Source organism: Accipiter gentilis, chromosome 28 (assembly GCF_929443795.1).
Source record: "Accipiter gentilis chromosome 28, bAccGen1.1, whole genome shotgun sequence".
Lineage (NCBI taxonomy): Eukaryota > Metazoa > Chordata > Aves > Accipitriformes > Accipitridae > Astur > Astur gentilis.
In genome coordinates this window covers 7,662,934-7,679,828 of record NC_064907.1, presented here as the reverse complement: position 1 = coordinate 7,679,828, position 16,895 = coordinate 7,662,934, and the positions used below count along the sequence as shown (strand labels likewise).

The window sequence follows — 16,895 nt, the reverse complement described above, 5'->3', positions numbered from 1 at the left end:
GTTAATATGTTGAACTTTGGTTACGTACAGTAACACTGTAAAACAGTGGGCCCAGTTCACAATCAAGTAACATGAACTCATTGTATTAAGGTCATGAGAAATTATTGTTTAAAGAAAAAAAAAAGATTGCTACATTGTCATCCTGCAGCACCAAACACAATAGCTGCTCAGTTTTGGACTTTTTCAATTAGAGCACTATTTTTCAGCTTGAATTAGAACAGGCCATCTGTTTTCCTAGTAAATGTAGATGAGTTGTATTTTCAAAGGTATCAAAACACACTGACATAGTGGTTTGCAGCAGAGTCAATAGCCCCATTTACAGACTCAGTGCTTTTATTTTATTTATTTTTTTTTTTAGTAAGTAAACATTAATTACACAGGTATTGCTGTGAACCAAGCCCATGGTCTAAAGGAAGCACGTTTCTTGCCAAATTAGAAGTCTTTACATAGGAACATGTTTTAATAATGGATTTGAATAGCTGCTGTGTAAGTTACTAAAATGGTGTGTCTTCCTGCTTGCACTTTGTACCAACACAAAAAATGGATAAACATGCAGTAAAATGTAGCATCATTTAGAAAATAATGTGTAAACCCCCCCCCCCCCCAAAAACCAAAACCAAAAAAAAAAAACCAAAAACCCAAAACATTCAGTATCTTATATTAAAGCATTTACACTGCATAGGCATTCATATAAGGATATAGTATAATAAAACTCATCAAATATACAAGCATGCAGCAGTTGCCTTATATTCACAGTTCTAGAAATGACCACACATTGATTTCCTCAAATATAAATTGGATTATCCAAAATAGATTTTGCAGCCACTTGCTTTTGCAGTGGCAAACTACGTTCTTGTGTGCATTGCAGATACTGACCTATATAACAGGCCTAAGCTATGCTGCTGTATTGTACACATCTGTGATAAATACTGTGTTTTGAAATAGGAAGGATAATGAGAAGTTATCCATACTTCTCATTGTAGAACTTGGAGACTACGCAGTGCTTGAATTGAACAAAATATATAAGCATATTTATTGTATTCTCCTTGGAGAGTAACACTGCAACCTTGCCACATATCTAGCTACTGCATAAGCTGGCCATGCAGTTTTCAAAATAAGTTTAGACAGATTTTGCTATTTGATACTTTATTCCATCAGAAGAGGTATAGTAGTAAACTTACATAGTACATATCCTTTTTGCTCTGCAAACTTTACAAAGGACTCCTGCTACTTTTAGACTGTGTAGGGAAATACAATGCAGTGCTAAAGTCACACTCGGAAATTTAAAAAATGTTTGCAGAGACGTCTTCTTTCTTCATTTACTCTTTTGAAGGTGGTGGTGTTATATACGATGGTAGCCTGGACCATCTTAACTGTCACAAGATGACAGTACCCACATTAGACCCCCTCTGTGGCCAAACGCCACCTGGAGGGTAAAATTGAGGTCATGTGGCTTGAAGTAGTCTGTGGTTTTGACTTGCTTATTATTGCCTAGCTTGGCAGGTTAACCTGGCATGCGACTCCAGGACAACAGCAAACAAAATACCTGGAGGCAAGGCTTGTGTTAGTTGTGCAAGGTTTGCAAAATTGGGCTCTAGATCCCGATACAGGTTTTGGGCATGCCAAGGCGAAATTGGATTGAGGAGTATGACTTAAAACCCTTTCCCTGTCCAGGTATTTTACCAGTAGTGCCTGCGTTCTGCTTTTGCCCTGACTCCCCTTGTCTTCATACATAGAAATTTGTATGTCTTTAATCAACGTGTGCATCTATGTCCTTCTTCTGAGCACTTCAGGGAAAGCTAGTGGAAGTAACCTTGTAGGATGTTACAGCACCAACGATGCAAGTTGCAGGGACTCATCCCTGTGTACAAAGCAGCAAGGGATTCAGAAACAGCGTGTAGGAAGTAGCTTGAAAAGGAAGAAGACAATAGGCAGGGGGGAGATAATGGAAACATTTGCCAATGAAAAAGGGGAGTGAGGAAAGGGAAGAGAGAATTGGGGCAGTGGTTGCTGTTCTCTCTGTTTAAAAAAAAAAAAGTATCATTCTCTCTGGAATGTTTAGTTCAGAGAGAACATTGCCCTTTGTTTTTTAAAAAAGTGAGCTTTGGCACACATGTAATGTGGGACTGAAAAGGCAAGTAGATGGCTTTGGTATGTGCTATCAGAAACTGTTACATTAATGTACTTCTGTACTGTGGCCAGGAGTTTACTTTTGTAGCTTGTTATTCTGAGTCTTTTAATGTGTGCATGTTCCTATTTTCTAGTAAAGGTTATGTGGCCCTTTCCAGAAAGAGCTGTACTATTTCCTGTCCTACTCTTAAGTAAGACTGACAACAGTGGAACAAGTCATTGTACTAGAGATGTGCTAAGCTTCTGTGGCACAGATACTCATTTTCCTTTGAGGATGTGTCTCTGTGCGTGTGTCTGTGGGGAGCCTTAGCTCTGCATTTAGAGTCCAAATGTCCTTTTATCAGATTCTGAGATGGATATGGGGGCATCTGAATGCTTTTGTTGTATCAACTGGCACTTAGAAAATGGGCTTACAGTTTATTTTAGTTGGCTTGCTTGCTGCCACGGATGTTGCTTTTCTGCCACTAAGATCTCTGTGGTGACATCTGAAGACATAAATGCTGCGAGAAGTGACTATTTTTTAAATGATTATTTGGCAGTAGGGTCTGTATAAATATACACAGAACCCCATTTTGTTGCCTACCTTTTAAGTGGTATACATCCCTAGATGGACATAAGACTTTGAATGCTGAAACCTTTGTACAACATATCAAAGCTACTGGTTCACAGATTCTTCACTGCATCTCTGTCATATTAAGAGCAGCAGTTAGATGTGGGGACAGTCCACAAATGTAGCAGCATTTTGATTTATAAATTTCAACTTCATTAATCTAAGGTACTGCATTAGCCTCTCATTCTCCTTCCAATTCTCATTTAGTTTTTTAAATGTTGGCAAGAATGAGAATGCATTCTGGTTTTGATCCTGATTTCTTATGCTTTTTAATACTGGTACTAGGTTCTTTGGGTTCCTCACTGAATATGCAATTCATCTTTTCTTTCCACAGGGAAAACTCTTAAATCTAGTTTGGAAGAGTCTTTGAAGAATCTAGAGATTGTTAAAAGCAGATGTTACAGCTGTCTTGAGTATAGTGAGAAGGAGGAAGAGGAAGTCTCCTGAGAAGCCTGATCGTTTGCAAGAAAGAAGTTGGTACTAAGCTGTGAGCCCCAAGCTCCCACAGGTATGCACCACTTTCTGAGTATTAATAAAAGTTGGATGTGTAAGATCTTTGATTTTTTTAGAAACCTTATCAGCTCTATTTCTGGTAGCAAACTGGGCTATTCCCTTGAAGAGAGGAGGCAGTGCATTTTCCATTTTTACCTGCCTTTTCCACCCTTCTTACAAAGTGAAGAAATTAATTCAATTCCTAAAGACAAGGACTTTGACTTTTCATGCTAAAGTTAGCTGCACATTTCGGTCATTACAAATCTAGTTGTATGGTAAAGAATGGTTTACATTAGAATAAAATGAGAGGTATTTGTATCACCAGAAGAACCTCTACCTCGTTTAAAGTTTGCCAAACATTCTTCCCATGCCCCTCAATCTCTTCTTCCAGATTTTGCATATGTGTCTCTCCCAGTGAAGAATTACGTGAGGCACTTGGAATTATGTGTTTGACCTCCTTTATTATGTTTTCTTTAGTATCCCATTAGGTGAGTGATCTGTCAAAGGGCAGAAGGATGTTGAACAGCCAGCAGTTTTCAGAAGCAGCAGGTAACTAAAAATATTTTGTTTCCTTTGCTCCTCAGGCAATGACAAGTAAAAACCTGGACTGGGTTGCTGAAGAAGTATTAGACACTGAGAGGACAAGTGAGATTAGGAGAATAGCCCTCTGACCTTTAGAAAGAAACAGCTGTCACTTCAAGAAGCATCCTGGTTTGCCGTTAAGTTTCAAGAAAAACTTTGAATGCAGGTACGGTGTCATTTGAAGAAATACAAATAAGGAATAATGTGGAGTAATTGAACACTGAGCTAATCCACTTGAAAACACTTGTTAGCAAGTCAGTCAATAAAATGTTCCACACACTTCCGTTTGAAGAGCTTCTTACTTTATGTGTTAACATGCTGTCTTGCTTAGACAATGCTATGTAATGGTGCATGCCTTTAATCTTTAACATAAAGATTCCCAGTAAAATCCCCGTTAAGTACCTCAAAGTTACTTTTGGTAATAATTCCAGCTTTTAAGTCATTTATGAACTTCATATAGTTAGCACTTTTTTGGGGAAATACTTTTTTTCATTTGAGTGCGATTAATTTGTTAAAGTTGATTGCCTGATACTTGTGCGTAGTTTTCACCAGTTTATTAGTAGTTGAGAATGGTATCTGTCTGACTTGACTATATTTGTATATTGAGAGAACACATGCAAATGCTGCATATGATGTGAAATTTGCAGGTGTGCTATGTTGTAAATCCTTGCTTATATAGCGCTGGAAACTTCTAATGTGCAAGGAAGAGCCCCATTTCAAATACTGCTTTACAACTCAGTACCTACATGTAGAAATTGATGAGCTTTTATTCATGCTGATTTCTTTCTGTTAAGCGTAAGTTTGTAATTGTTAGAGGTTCCCTCCTTATTCTGAAAACAGTCATGGGAGTTCACTCATATGAAGAGGAGAAATACAGGATTTTGCAGGGAAAGGAACAAAATGAGAACATAGCCCAGAGCTTTTAGGCCAGCACCCAGTCCTTTAACTCGGTCTTATTCAAGTTGGTTTGCCTCTGTAGCTATTTTTGCCCCTTCCTCTCTACTCTACTGTGTGAGACGCAGTTCCCACTATTTGTTCATGCAACACCATCATGATACATGTAATTTGTATTATTCACGCTTTTGGCCGTGCAACATGAAGGAGCAAAAAATAATCCTCTGGAGTCCTACAGTTGTCAGCCATTTTGTTATATTTTGTTCTGTTCTGTAGCCTGCATCCAGCCATCAACTTTATTTCTGTTCTTAAAGGGAAAATTATCACGTTCATTTTACAGGATTAAAAAGATTTATTGGTTCTCCCTGTAAAATTGCAGTGTAGAATTTGTTGTGAACAAAATAGAGCTGACTCCATTGACTATAGCAGAATAATTTCCAGCCAGAATTGAATTGCACTCTAAAAATCTTAATTTTAACAAGGCTTTCACTAATAGGCCACAGTAGCTTGATTTTTGTCCTACCTGTATTTTGAATTTTAGGGAAAACCTAACCTTAGAGTGTTAATGCAATTGTAGCATATGGATATGGAATAGAAATGTGTTTTCATGAAAACCCAATTTAAGTTACTGTGTTGAACCACTCAGTACAGCTGGATTCTTCATTCAGATTCTCTGTAAATTCCTGATCTCAACGTAATTCAAACACACAATTCTCACAGACTTTTTCTTTGAAGCCCTTGCAGGATTAATCCAAATAGGAGGTGCAATAGAAAGCTTCACTGTATTATAAGACTGGAGTTATCTAATGACTTCAGCATCCACAGAGTGTAAAGCACATGAGTTCTTTTCTTGTCTAAACTATTTTGAACAAGGTCTCTTTTACATGCTAGTTTGGCAAGCTTCTAAGGCATTTGTGCAAAGTGATGATGCAAGAGCAACCTGATTCAACACTGAGAAATTCATAAATGACATCCAGCAGTAATTAAAGAGAAAAAACTACAGCTAAGAAAAGCAATCACCCTACAGTATCAGTTGAGCTACTATACTCTGCAGTGTCAAAAGTGGAATATGTTTAATGGTGCCTTCAACTCGGGAGGTATCATTGTGAATTTTAAATATACCAAGGATTCATTCTGATTTATACATAGATTGAGTTGGATTAGCAGTGATTAAAAAGCCATGAATATATATGTAGAGAAAGGATAAGAGTGGAAGAAAAACCACAGTGCCAGAAATTACCATCTGGAAACATACTATACATGTAGCCAATATTTTTGTATTAAAATGAAGAGTTAATGTTGAAGTCCAAAATGGTTTTAAGATAACTTAGCATGCTCTATAAGGCCATTCTCAAGTGCATGATATTCAAGATGGGGATATTTATAAAGGACTTCAGTTTGAAGAACTGGAATAGCCAGCTGATGTCTTTACCATCCTGATGAGAAAGTCTGTGCTATTTTCAGTAAGTACACACTAAAGTCACAAAAAACCCTTATAAATTCTTTGAATTTCTCCTTAGATTAGGGTTAAATGGCAGGTAACATTCACACAGAGATTAGTTGTTTAGTTTTTGTGTATGCAAAACTCAACGAAGTAGCAGAATTTAGGTAGCTAGTAGTATAGCAAATAATGGGTATGTCTTTAGAAGTAGCATTCTGAGACTTTTTTACTGGTTTAGCAAGCTCTCCTTTGAACGACCTGCAGAGCCTGGATTTACTGGAAGGAACACTTGGCCCTGTATTGTGTAAAACTTTGTACAGCACAGCTTCAAAGTCAGTTCAAAGATGCATTTTATTTTTTTTTTTTTTAAGAAGGTGAGCAGGAAAAAACTGGACAGAAATTTAGGTCCTGTCAGGATATAGCGGTAGTTGTGCTGTGGCACACAATCCATGCTTTTCTGGTCTTCAAATAGAAGGTGAGAGTATTTGTGGATACTAGTTCATGCTTCAGCAGAAAAAAGTGGTAGCTGGCCCAAAGCAGCTTGAGACTTATATGTGAGATTTGTAAAGTGGCCACTGTGTTGCGTTCTTCACCCTGTGCCTACAGGAATTTTTGTGGTTATGCTTTTGATATCAGCCAGGTGTTGGGGGAATTCAGATTTTATTTATTTTTAACACCTTGGCAGGACACAATAATTCAGCTATGTTGTGGATTAGTTGATAATGAAGACAGGAATAATTTGTGAAATTTAGTTCTAGAACTGGGCTTGGCTAAAAATGCTCAGGATTAGATGTGCTTTTGGTTTGGACCAACATCTTTCATTCATTTTTTGTCTTTTTGTGACTCTAGTTTTAGGTACTAACCTGTAAACATCACAATATGTAGTCTTACTTAGGAAGTTCGCTATATGCCTCAGTACTAGATACAAGATCTTTAGCAGGACTTCACATGAGGAACAGTTAAACAAAAGCTTGTATGAATAAGGCACTAGTAAATGTTTGCAGCAAACAACAATTACAGTCTATATTCTTTAAGAATAAAGCCGTTCTGTTTAGGAAATTGCCTTTAATATGACAGAGTTACCAATGCCAGTTAGAAGGGGCTTAGATAAAGTGCATCTTTTGGATTATGCCTGTGAGGTCTGTGAGAAACCACTGAATGCAAATCCCTCTTAAGTTTGGAAATAGCTTGTGCAATTGTGACACTCAGGAGAGCTAAAGGAAGATGAAACTGGTCTAGATTCTGATCCCTGCTAAACCAACATGAAATCACTGTAATGGATTTGCTCCAGATTTATTTACATTGGTAGAAGGATCTGAAGCCAGAATCGAGGCTGCTGTGGCAAACCTAGTTAAACAGGAACAGTGCAAACCCAAAACAAATAATTGGGTATAATCACCTTAAACAGCCTCAAAAAGAATCTGGTATTTTTTATTTCCTGCTTGCTGAAGTCCAAGGATGCACTTTGTCTTTTGGTGAATGTAACAGACCAAAGCCTTCTGTACTACTTTGGAGCTGCTGCCATTCTAAACAGTTACTAAAATATCAATCCATACTTTATACCAAATGAAACTCCAGTCTGCCAGTCTGTTTGTAGGATGGCTGGCTGCTTTTTTGCATTAAAAGTTGTTGAAAAAACCCCAAACTCTTCCATTCATAAAACCAGAATATACTGCCACTTTTAAATTGTACTTTTACATATCAGCTCTTTTTTTTTTTTTTTTTTGGGGGGGGGGGGGGGGGGGGGGAGTCACTGAAGCACCAGAATTTGTTTATCAAGCCAGTAAACTAATTGTAAACTAATGGATCTGGTTAATATTCATGATTGTATTTCCCTAGGATTTGTCCAGTAAAACTACATCAGAATCATTCATTTGGTATACTAAATGGAAGGTCAGTGGTAACTCCACAGTCTGATATCATCACTAAATCCTGCTTTGTAAACAGACAGCTTAGCTCTATCATCTGACAAATTTCTATTCCACTCAGATCCTCCATTATTTGTACAAGATGCCATTTAAAAAACTATTTACATGTTTCTAGTATTCAGAGGGGAAAAAAAAATCACATTGATTCATTCTTGTATATTATTGCCATCAGGTGCTACAACAATTAACAACTCTGGACAGTGGGGTTTTTTTGTTTGCTTGGGGTTTTTGTATCTTATGTAAGGACTTGGTATTAAGTTTATCTCAAGCTTGAAGATCACCCATCTGTGGGGACCTCAGAAGCTTTACAGATATCTCAATCAGCTTTTAAAAATGTGGGTTGTTTGGTTGGTTTGGGTTTTTTTTTAGCTTTGATTCATAAGACTAAATTCATTGGTGGTATAACTTGGCTGAATTTTTCACCAGAAATTAATCTGGGCTAGTATTTATTTCTTAAACAAAACAAAAAAACCCCACCAAGTAAATTAAGTGCTGGGGATCTCTCTCCCATACTTGCTATACATATTCTAAATTATATACAGAAGGAAGAAAATACAGAAATTTCTCTTCACAAAGATCTTTTTCCTTCATAGCAACTCAGGAAACTCTTTTTAGATATGTTTCCTATATGCATGTCAGAATATATGCTTTTCTCTGTGTGCATGTGGAGGCTAATAAATGGCATGTATTTATCTGAATAATAGAAAATGTTAATAAGCATTAGAGCTGTGCAGAATCCTTTCTGTAAAAGTTGATAACTTTAAAAATTTGTTATGTCATTTTCAGTAAGATGATGTAAATCTTGGCAATTGCAAAAGAAACATTCATTGTCAAAAGTGTGCCTTTTGCGGTCATAACTAGCTTTGTGGTGTGTCTCTAGCTGGCAATTTGAAGCTGTGCATATGTTACCTTATTAGAATTTCCTCAGCTGTGCTTACTTTAAAATAAATTTGAACTTTTTTTTTTTAACCTTCTAAATGAAACCTGTGTTTTGAAAGTCAAGGTGGGTTTTTAACTTGTTCTTAAGATAAAAATCGTACATTGGGACATGACTGGTTTTCCTTCCCTTTTTGTCCACTGCTTTCGAAGTGTGCCTTCAGTAACATACAGCCAGGTGAGAAAAGTCTGCATTTTGTAAAAAGTTCTGTGAATATTTAACAAAATGCAGAGCACGGTTTGCTTTCATGGCTGTAATGAAACATTTTTATTATGAAACTAAGCTATTACTGCTCTGGAGAAAAATCTGTCGTCAAACGTTTATATGTATTTTTTTAAAGAGCAAAGTCACACTTTTACAGAACAGTTGATTCTTGGTGCAACTGAGTTGTGTTTTTAGAGGCACGCTATTAACACCAACTGAAACTGTGGCCTAAATGAAGGCATCATAATTCTGTTTGTGCTGATGTAGTCACCTATATGGATGACATTTTAACAAAAAATGCCATTTCACAATTTTTTTTTTTTTAAGTGAAAGTTAGGAAAGAAAACACTCCCAGGTGTCAAATCAAACAAAATGACTATGTGATCATTTAACAACAATTATTGCATGATTTTGCATGACCCTTGACCTTCCTAAAAAGCAGTATTTGATTTTTATGTATGCATTGGTTTGATAGTGAGTCATCATGCAACTGCTGACTTGCACTTGATAAATATTTAACTTGGGGAAGTTCTTGAGATTGCAAAAAAAATAATAATAATAATAAAAAATCAGTCCTAGGCCTTTGCTATTAATCCAAAGATTTTCATTGTCAGGTGAAACATGTATAATTGGAAACTATTATGTTGAAAGGAATCCACATTATTTTGATTAAAAAAATCCATTTATCTGAGAGGCTTTAAGGATTATGACAAATTTGAGGTCAACCCCAGTCCCTCAAAACCTTCTTATACTTTTAGGAGATGAATGAATTATCAGTCATGTAACTGATGTATTTTAAGGCTAGTTAGAAGAAATGGAAGAGTGATACTCAAACTGAATGCTCAAAACTAAGAAGTATTTGCATGACTGCGTATTTATTTAAAGGGAAAGATGTATATGTGTGAAATTTTGCTTATTCCTTTATGTTTTCTAATACAGTAAACCTACCATCTACTTGTATGTCAATAATAACTGATCTCAGAACGTCATTTTATAGCTTGATCTTGGTTTTGCCTCAAGGTTCATTCTAGCCAGGATGGCAATTAGGGGAAGTCCTAAAACTGAAACAGAAAAAGTGACACATGCTGTTAAATTCAAACACAGAACATGAAAATTAACATGGAAGCAGAAATGACATTCAGTGTCAGAAGTAGCAAACTTGAAAAGTCTTAAATAATTCAATATAGAGAATATAGTTTAGACAGTTTTTATATAAGTGTGCTTTTTCCTAAAAACACCCCCCCAAACCAAACGGGTTTTTTTGCTTTTACTTTAAGTCTTTTGTCTGTAAATATGAAAGAGAGCTACACCCCAACGTAATTCTTCATTGCCATACTAAACAGTAAAATAGTCTTTCTAATTCACATTGCTCATGGCAGTCTTATTTGATGTTGCTTTATTAAGTTTGTGATTAAAGCAGTTTGGGATTTTTGTTGGCTGTAAACTTTTGGCATAATGTGAATACCAGTCCCTTTCAAAAACAGCCTTGAGTTGCTTAATGATGCTTGTGCTGTTCCCCGCGTCTGCTTGGTTGATAACAAGGCCAGCTCCAGCATTCTGCGTAAAAGCATTTCCTACCCAATCAAAATTACCTACAAGTAAAGGCAGGAATATACAATGAGTTTCTAACATTAGGAAAAAAAACCACCCCACCACCCCAAAACCAAACAAAAAGGTGATCTCCCTAAAGGCAATCCAGTGTGGTAGAGTATCGTTTTCCCCAGTGCCTACCTGGGCAGAGACAGAAATAAGTTTTCTATACTAGCGGGAAAGAAAAAACTCCCATTACATACCAGTGTGTAGTGCAGATAATTTCTGGAAGTTCAGCAGCTCTAATCCTTCATAAGTGAAAACAGGTTCTTTTATTTATTCAAAACTAACTTGCTCTTCCTTTTGCATATATTATATTATTACTCCATTTACTTTCCTCATCAGCCTTCTCAGTGCCCAGAATGAAAATATTTTTTGGCTGTATAAACAATTTGAAGTAGATGGGATGGAGAGTGGTTGCTCCATAATGCTGAGCCAAACCAATGGATCTTTTACGGGTTACCCATTGATAGATACTATTTCAGGAAAGAAAAACAGGTTTTACTGCTTTATGCCAGTTATTACCACCTTTGTTGAAATCTAAGATACTGAATGAGCATTTCAAATCCTGCTGATCGCAAGGCAAAGAGGGCAATTGGATTAATGGAAAACAGGTAAACCAAGTGTTTCAGTTATTTATTTTTATTTCACTAGAACTAGTAACTATTTAAGTTAAGTTGTACATTCATAACACATGCAGTATTTTGGAGAAAAAAAAAAATGCTCTTACTAGAGGTCATCTTTTAAAACAACATATGAACATACAAGAAACAGGAAGGTATCCCAAGAAACTTACACCCTTTCTTTCAGTGTCATTTCAGCAGGAAGTGTTAAGAATTCTAAAATTGTCAAGGATGGTAAATTGAAGCCTCATCATAAGGGACATTTCTTCCTGTGCTTTCAAGTAAAAGATAATTGGGTCCTTAACATGCATTTGTGTTACTTTCACACAGCTTTGATTATTTATTTTTTTGATTTATATATGTCTAAGGATGTAAGGACAATAGGAAGGAAAAATACCACAACTTGGCTAAAAATCCATGCTGTGTAGACAAGTTACACGTTACTGAAATTTGATCTGGCTGGTGGAAGAAATTTAAAATGTAATAAAAAAATTAGGGGGGGAGCTCATAAAACATTTGGGAGACAAGAGAATAATAAGCTACACTATTTGAAGTGAAAAATGAGATTTGGACAGGTTAAGGGAGGTAGGTGTCTGTGTTCAGAGCCCATCAAGGTGAGCTTTTCAGAGTAGCTCCTGGTTGTATGTCTACACTGCTTGGGATTTTCCATTCTTCATGTGTGCATGGGCATGCTTCTGGGTTGCAGCCTCTGCCCTCCCTCACGGCCTCTGAAATCACTGGCTTTAAGCCCTTTGCAGTAAGTCAGGGTGAGGAAGTAAGCAACTAAAGCATCAAGCTGCAGCATATTAGAATGCATGTTTTCTCTCTTTATAAAATCTGATGAGTTACTTTTTAATTCAGTAGCAGTTTCTTGATCCTGCAGCTCACACAGCTCAAGCAGCTAGATATTTTTTTTTTTTAAATGCAGTTTTTAGACTGCATTCCGTGAACATTTGACTGATGATGAACTTTTGCTAGGAGCCATACAGCAACTTTACTTAAATGCACCTTCAACCCAAAATACCAATTGGATACATACCTAATGTTAGGAGGGTGTCTGAAATGTCATTAGAGTAAATGGAATAAGACTTCAGAAGATGAAGATGAAAGGCATTTATACAGTTTTTACCAGGATTGACCACAGCTTTAGTAGTAACATGGGAGGAAATGGAGAACAGTCCATCTTCATTGGATTGCAGAAACAAGATCTTATGTTAATAATCCAGTTTATTCCTGCTTCATAATGTGTGTTGTATTTGTGTTTTCAGTCTGTTTTTAAATACTGAATGTTGCTTTTGAAAAACTGATTCATAGATAAAAAAAAGTTTTTAAATGAGAAGAGGCTCAAAGCTCAGTTTTCATCTAGGTTCCCAAAGAAATGAATTATTATTTTAACTTAAGCATATGAGCTGTAGATTCCTCCTTTACAAATGGATGTTATTTCAGGCTTTTGGCTAGAAACCAGAATTTCTTGAGATGTGGTTACTTACTTACCAATGTATGCAGCTCCATCAGTCACCATATATTTGTTACGATTTAATTTGGGAAGGGAAGTGTTCTTCTGTTCTTTAAGAAAGCAGGCACTCTCTTCCTCAAGGTCAAAGAATTTCTGCCATAAAATAGAATGGAGTGCAGATTAATGAGAACTGTTCTATAATGGACAGAAAAAATATGGTCTGTTCTTTACTCTTTATTGAAAATGAGTTAGCGCTACAGAAAAGAGAACTTGAGTTTTTATAGCCAAGCATTAATTTTAATAAAACACAGCACGTTGTATTTCTTACTAAATTCTCATAGTTTGTGATACTATGCCTTGGCATTCTGAACTGTACAAACTATATGGCTACTGAATACTAAAAGCAATACAGTGCCAAGTAGTAAAGGCTATGAAATGAACATCCCCCCCCCCCAGTCTTCATGTGCTGCATGGTAAGAGCCAGGAATTTTTCTTTAGATAATTTCCTCATTCATCAAGGGACATTGGGGTTTGAAGTCTGCTTCAGGATCCAGATTGGCAAGCACACCAACAGCTGAATTAATACCTTTGTATTACACATTGCATAGTTTCCGCCAGGAAACTTGCTGATTTCAGAAACTTAGAAACTTTTCAGGATTAAATCTGATCTGGAGAGGTCAAATTTACCAGACAATAAAAGGAAAGTGCTTCTTTTTTATCTTAAAGTCTAAAGTTAGATTATTTTTTATTTTTTATTTATTTTGGAGCCACATGCACTCCTTGTCTGCATCGGTGCAAGACAAAAATGAGATTTTCAGTACAAATCTGGATATTGTTTGTTTCATCAAGGAAACTAATAGCTAGACACAGTTTCCAAAACCAGAAGTAGAGAATAAGATGATGAAGTTAAATATTTACTGCATGACTGTGAAACTTTGATTGAGGTGATGGTGTAGATCCTCAGAACAAACCTAATTCACAGTATATTACTGGTGAATGTAGCTGGCTGTACATTGCACCCACTTAAGACATTGAAAAATAGTATTTAAACACCCCCTCTTCCCCCCCAAAACCCCTTGATCGCTCTTGTGGGTCTGTTTTCCGTAATGCAAAATTCATCTCTTGAACTAGTGATGTTTTTGATACAAACCTTGAATGAATCCTTTTAGGTTAGGGAGACGTCTTTCAGAATAATATTACAACTTTGAAAAACCCAACTGTAAAATACTATGTTTGTTATTGAGATGTAATGATCTCTGTGGCAGACTACATCATCAGTTTGATTAAATCAAATAAGGGTGTACACATAGCACACAGGCAGTTAGTTTTATAAAGCATTCTTTACCCAGCTGATGAGGTAGGTAGATTTCAAGCTGGTTTGCAGTAAACTGCTTGAGTATTGCAAAATGTGTTGTTACTGATTACCAGGAACGCCAGCTTTAGGTTTTATACCACTGGTTTCTTCAGAACTGCATATAAATACTTATTCAAAAAAATCTCTCTTAATCATCAGTCTTGATCATTACAGTTTGGTTTTCCTTGGAGAACTCTTAAGTTCTGAATGGGCTTATCTGCAATTAGTATTACCAAACCTAATGGAAATTATTTATTTGCAGACAGAGAGGCAGAGTAGCCCAGAGACTGCTGTTTATCTAACACTTTATGCTGTGGACTCTGTCAGAATCTCTTTCCTCCCCACTGGAAAATATATTGGGGTAAATTTTATGTTGTCAGAGATTGTACCAAAACTGCTTGGAAGAACTCTGTGTAAAATACAAGGCTAATTCAGGGTCCTGCTGATTCAAGCATTGAGGAGAATCTCTGTTCTTAGACTGATGCACCCCCTCCCCACAATGATGAAAGTTTATTAGAACTGAAGCAGGGTTTTAGTGCATTAGAAATAAAATTCAAAGAGTTTGCATGTTTTCAGTGCCCAAATGCTGGATGGTACTGTGGCGCAGTTTTATGATCAATAACTATCACAAAGTTGTTTCCTTAAACAGTCTCTGAATTTCGTATGTTGCCGCATGCTTACTTACCTGTACATGGCATTGTTAGCTTCCACAGTTTAATTTTTGCAATGAGTTCAAATACTAGCAAAATTCCAAAGATAAGTCTTGTTTTTAATTTAAAACCAAGCACAACCACCCAAACTGTTTGAGTGGTCGCTTTATAAAGGGCATTAAAAAAGATTATTCTGTGTAAAACCGTAGTATCTGTCCTTTAAATGAGATTCATATTGTATACTCACATCTAACTAAGCTGCATGGAGAAATCATACTTTCAATTACAGATTTTTAACATCACTAACATTACAGCATACACTATTAAAAAATCAGAACAAACCATCTTAGCAGCTATAAAGGAAAGTTTACTAGATATTAGGGGTTAGTTCTTAGCCAACATCAAGACTGCAAGTGTGTGTGTGAGGAGCTGCTCAATGAACACGCACCCACACAGAGAGTATGTACTTAAGCTAGAGATGGATCTGAATCTTTCTGAACAGGTCTTGAATTTTTGGATAAAGCCAGAAGAAAATGGTCATGTTTTCCCTGGTGCAACAAAACGGGAACAGAGTTAGCAGCCGTAGGATGGCCATCAAGGGTACTGACAGTAACTTTTCACAGGGATGTGGAAGATACTGTGTGACTAACACTAATATTGTAGGGAATAGTCTAAAACTGGCAAATGGGTAAAGTATTCAATGCTAGGAAACAAAACATAACACCCTATCTTCTTCCTAATGTTATGAGATGTAGCAAAAAGTTACATACCTTGATGTAAAAATAGCCAAGCACAGTAATCGTGTAAGCTTAGAGTTGTCAAATTGAGATAGATTCAGCAGATATGCTGAATTGAAAAAATCATACATAGTGTTCTGGTTGTATAATAACTTTGTAAGAGAGAAAATTTCAGATTCAGGCAGGAAAAGATAGAAGGCTTGAAAATGTAATGTGTTCTCCAGCAACAGCAAAGAAGCCATTAACTCCTTGACGATACAGATACCAGTAGGGAAACCCATCTGCCCTCACAAACAGAATACACGAATGGTGCTTGCATGAGCAAGTGAACCAGCACTGGCATTAAGTAGCACAACCTACCGTTCTCCAACATGCGCCTTCAGCAGAAGTACTGTGTTAATAATACACCACCTTCTGCTAACATTTCATTAGTCTTTTCCATCCTTCTTTTAGGAGTTTAGAGCTTTAAGTTAGAGCTTAGGAACAAAGGTTTCATAGTTAATTCATAATACTTTGTTTACTTGTAGAGCATTTCTGGCTTTCTGAGAATTAGTGAAAGATTCAGTTTTTCCTTCCTCTTACTTTAACAGGAATATACCTGCATGACTCAAAAATAGATTCAGGTGGAGGCTAAAGAACAACTTGTGCTGTAGATACATGTCTGTTCCATGCCACTCATTCCTGGTCTCCAGTTGTCTAAAGACATTTTGTTCTAGTTCATGCTTTCTGTGGGCCCTTCAAAAACCTGCACCTTTCTCTGTTCAGCACTGCACCCAACAGAGCTGGGCCCTTTTTACTGCTCCTTTGAGAGTTAGACTGAGCATTCTTGCACAGAAGACATATTTACATGGTCAAGCACACAAAACTTAAGGAGTACTGGAATTAAGGTCCCAAGAAGCACAATGGTGAGCTCTTCACCTTGACTTTACCCTTTACGATTCAAGCTTCAATTTCATGACCACATGTGGTTCAGTGCATAGGACAGAGCTCCCTAAATGAGCAGGTTGGTATGCAGTTTACTCCTTGACATTTGGCTGTGTGCTTACAGCACTTATTTAGTCCTCAAACAAAGCTTTTTCCATGTGACTTCTTCCCAGTGATCATTTCTTCAGAGTCCTTGTATTGAGTTTGCACTCTCAAAGCAGTTTCAGTTGAATGCAATAATTATTAATGCTGATGTGAACTGGACTCAGTGAAATGCTGAGGAATGCATAATGAGGGACCAAGTGTTTTCTGACTGCATTGGTGATGTTAATTGCCCAGTATT

At 36.7% G+C, this 16,895-nt stretch overlaps 1 protein-coding gene across 2 annotated transcripts in view; it reads right to left on the bottom strand.

Annotated features, from left to right (window-relative positions):
* Positions 1-10,493: 10,493 nt before the first annotated feature.
* PLD5 (phospholipase D family member 5) overlaps positions 10,494-16,895 on the bottom strand; it is a 113,710-nt gene continuing 107,308 nt past the window's right edge. For both annotated transcript variants that reach the window (XM_049830720.1, XM_049830721.1), the window contains 2 exons: positions 12,926-13,040; positions 10,494-10,810 (listed from right to left, as the gene is read on the bottom strand). In XM_049830720.1, coding sequence (XP_049686677.1) covers positions 10,575-10,810; positions 12,926-13,040 — 351 coding nt within the window. In that variant the 3' untranslated portion in view covers positions 10,494-10,574. The remainder of the gene's footprint in view (positions 10,811-12,925; positions 13,041-16,895) is intronic.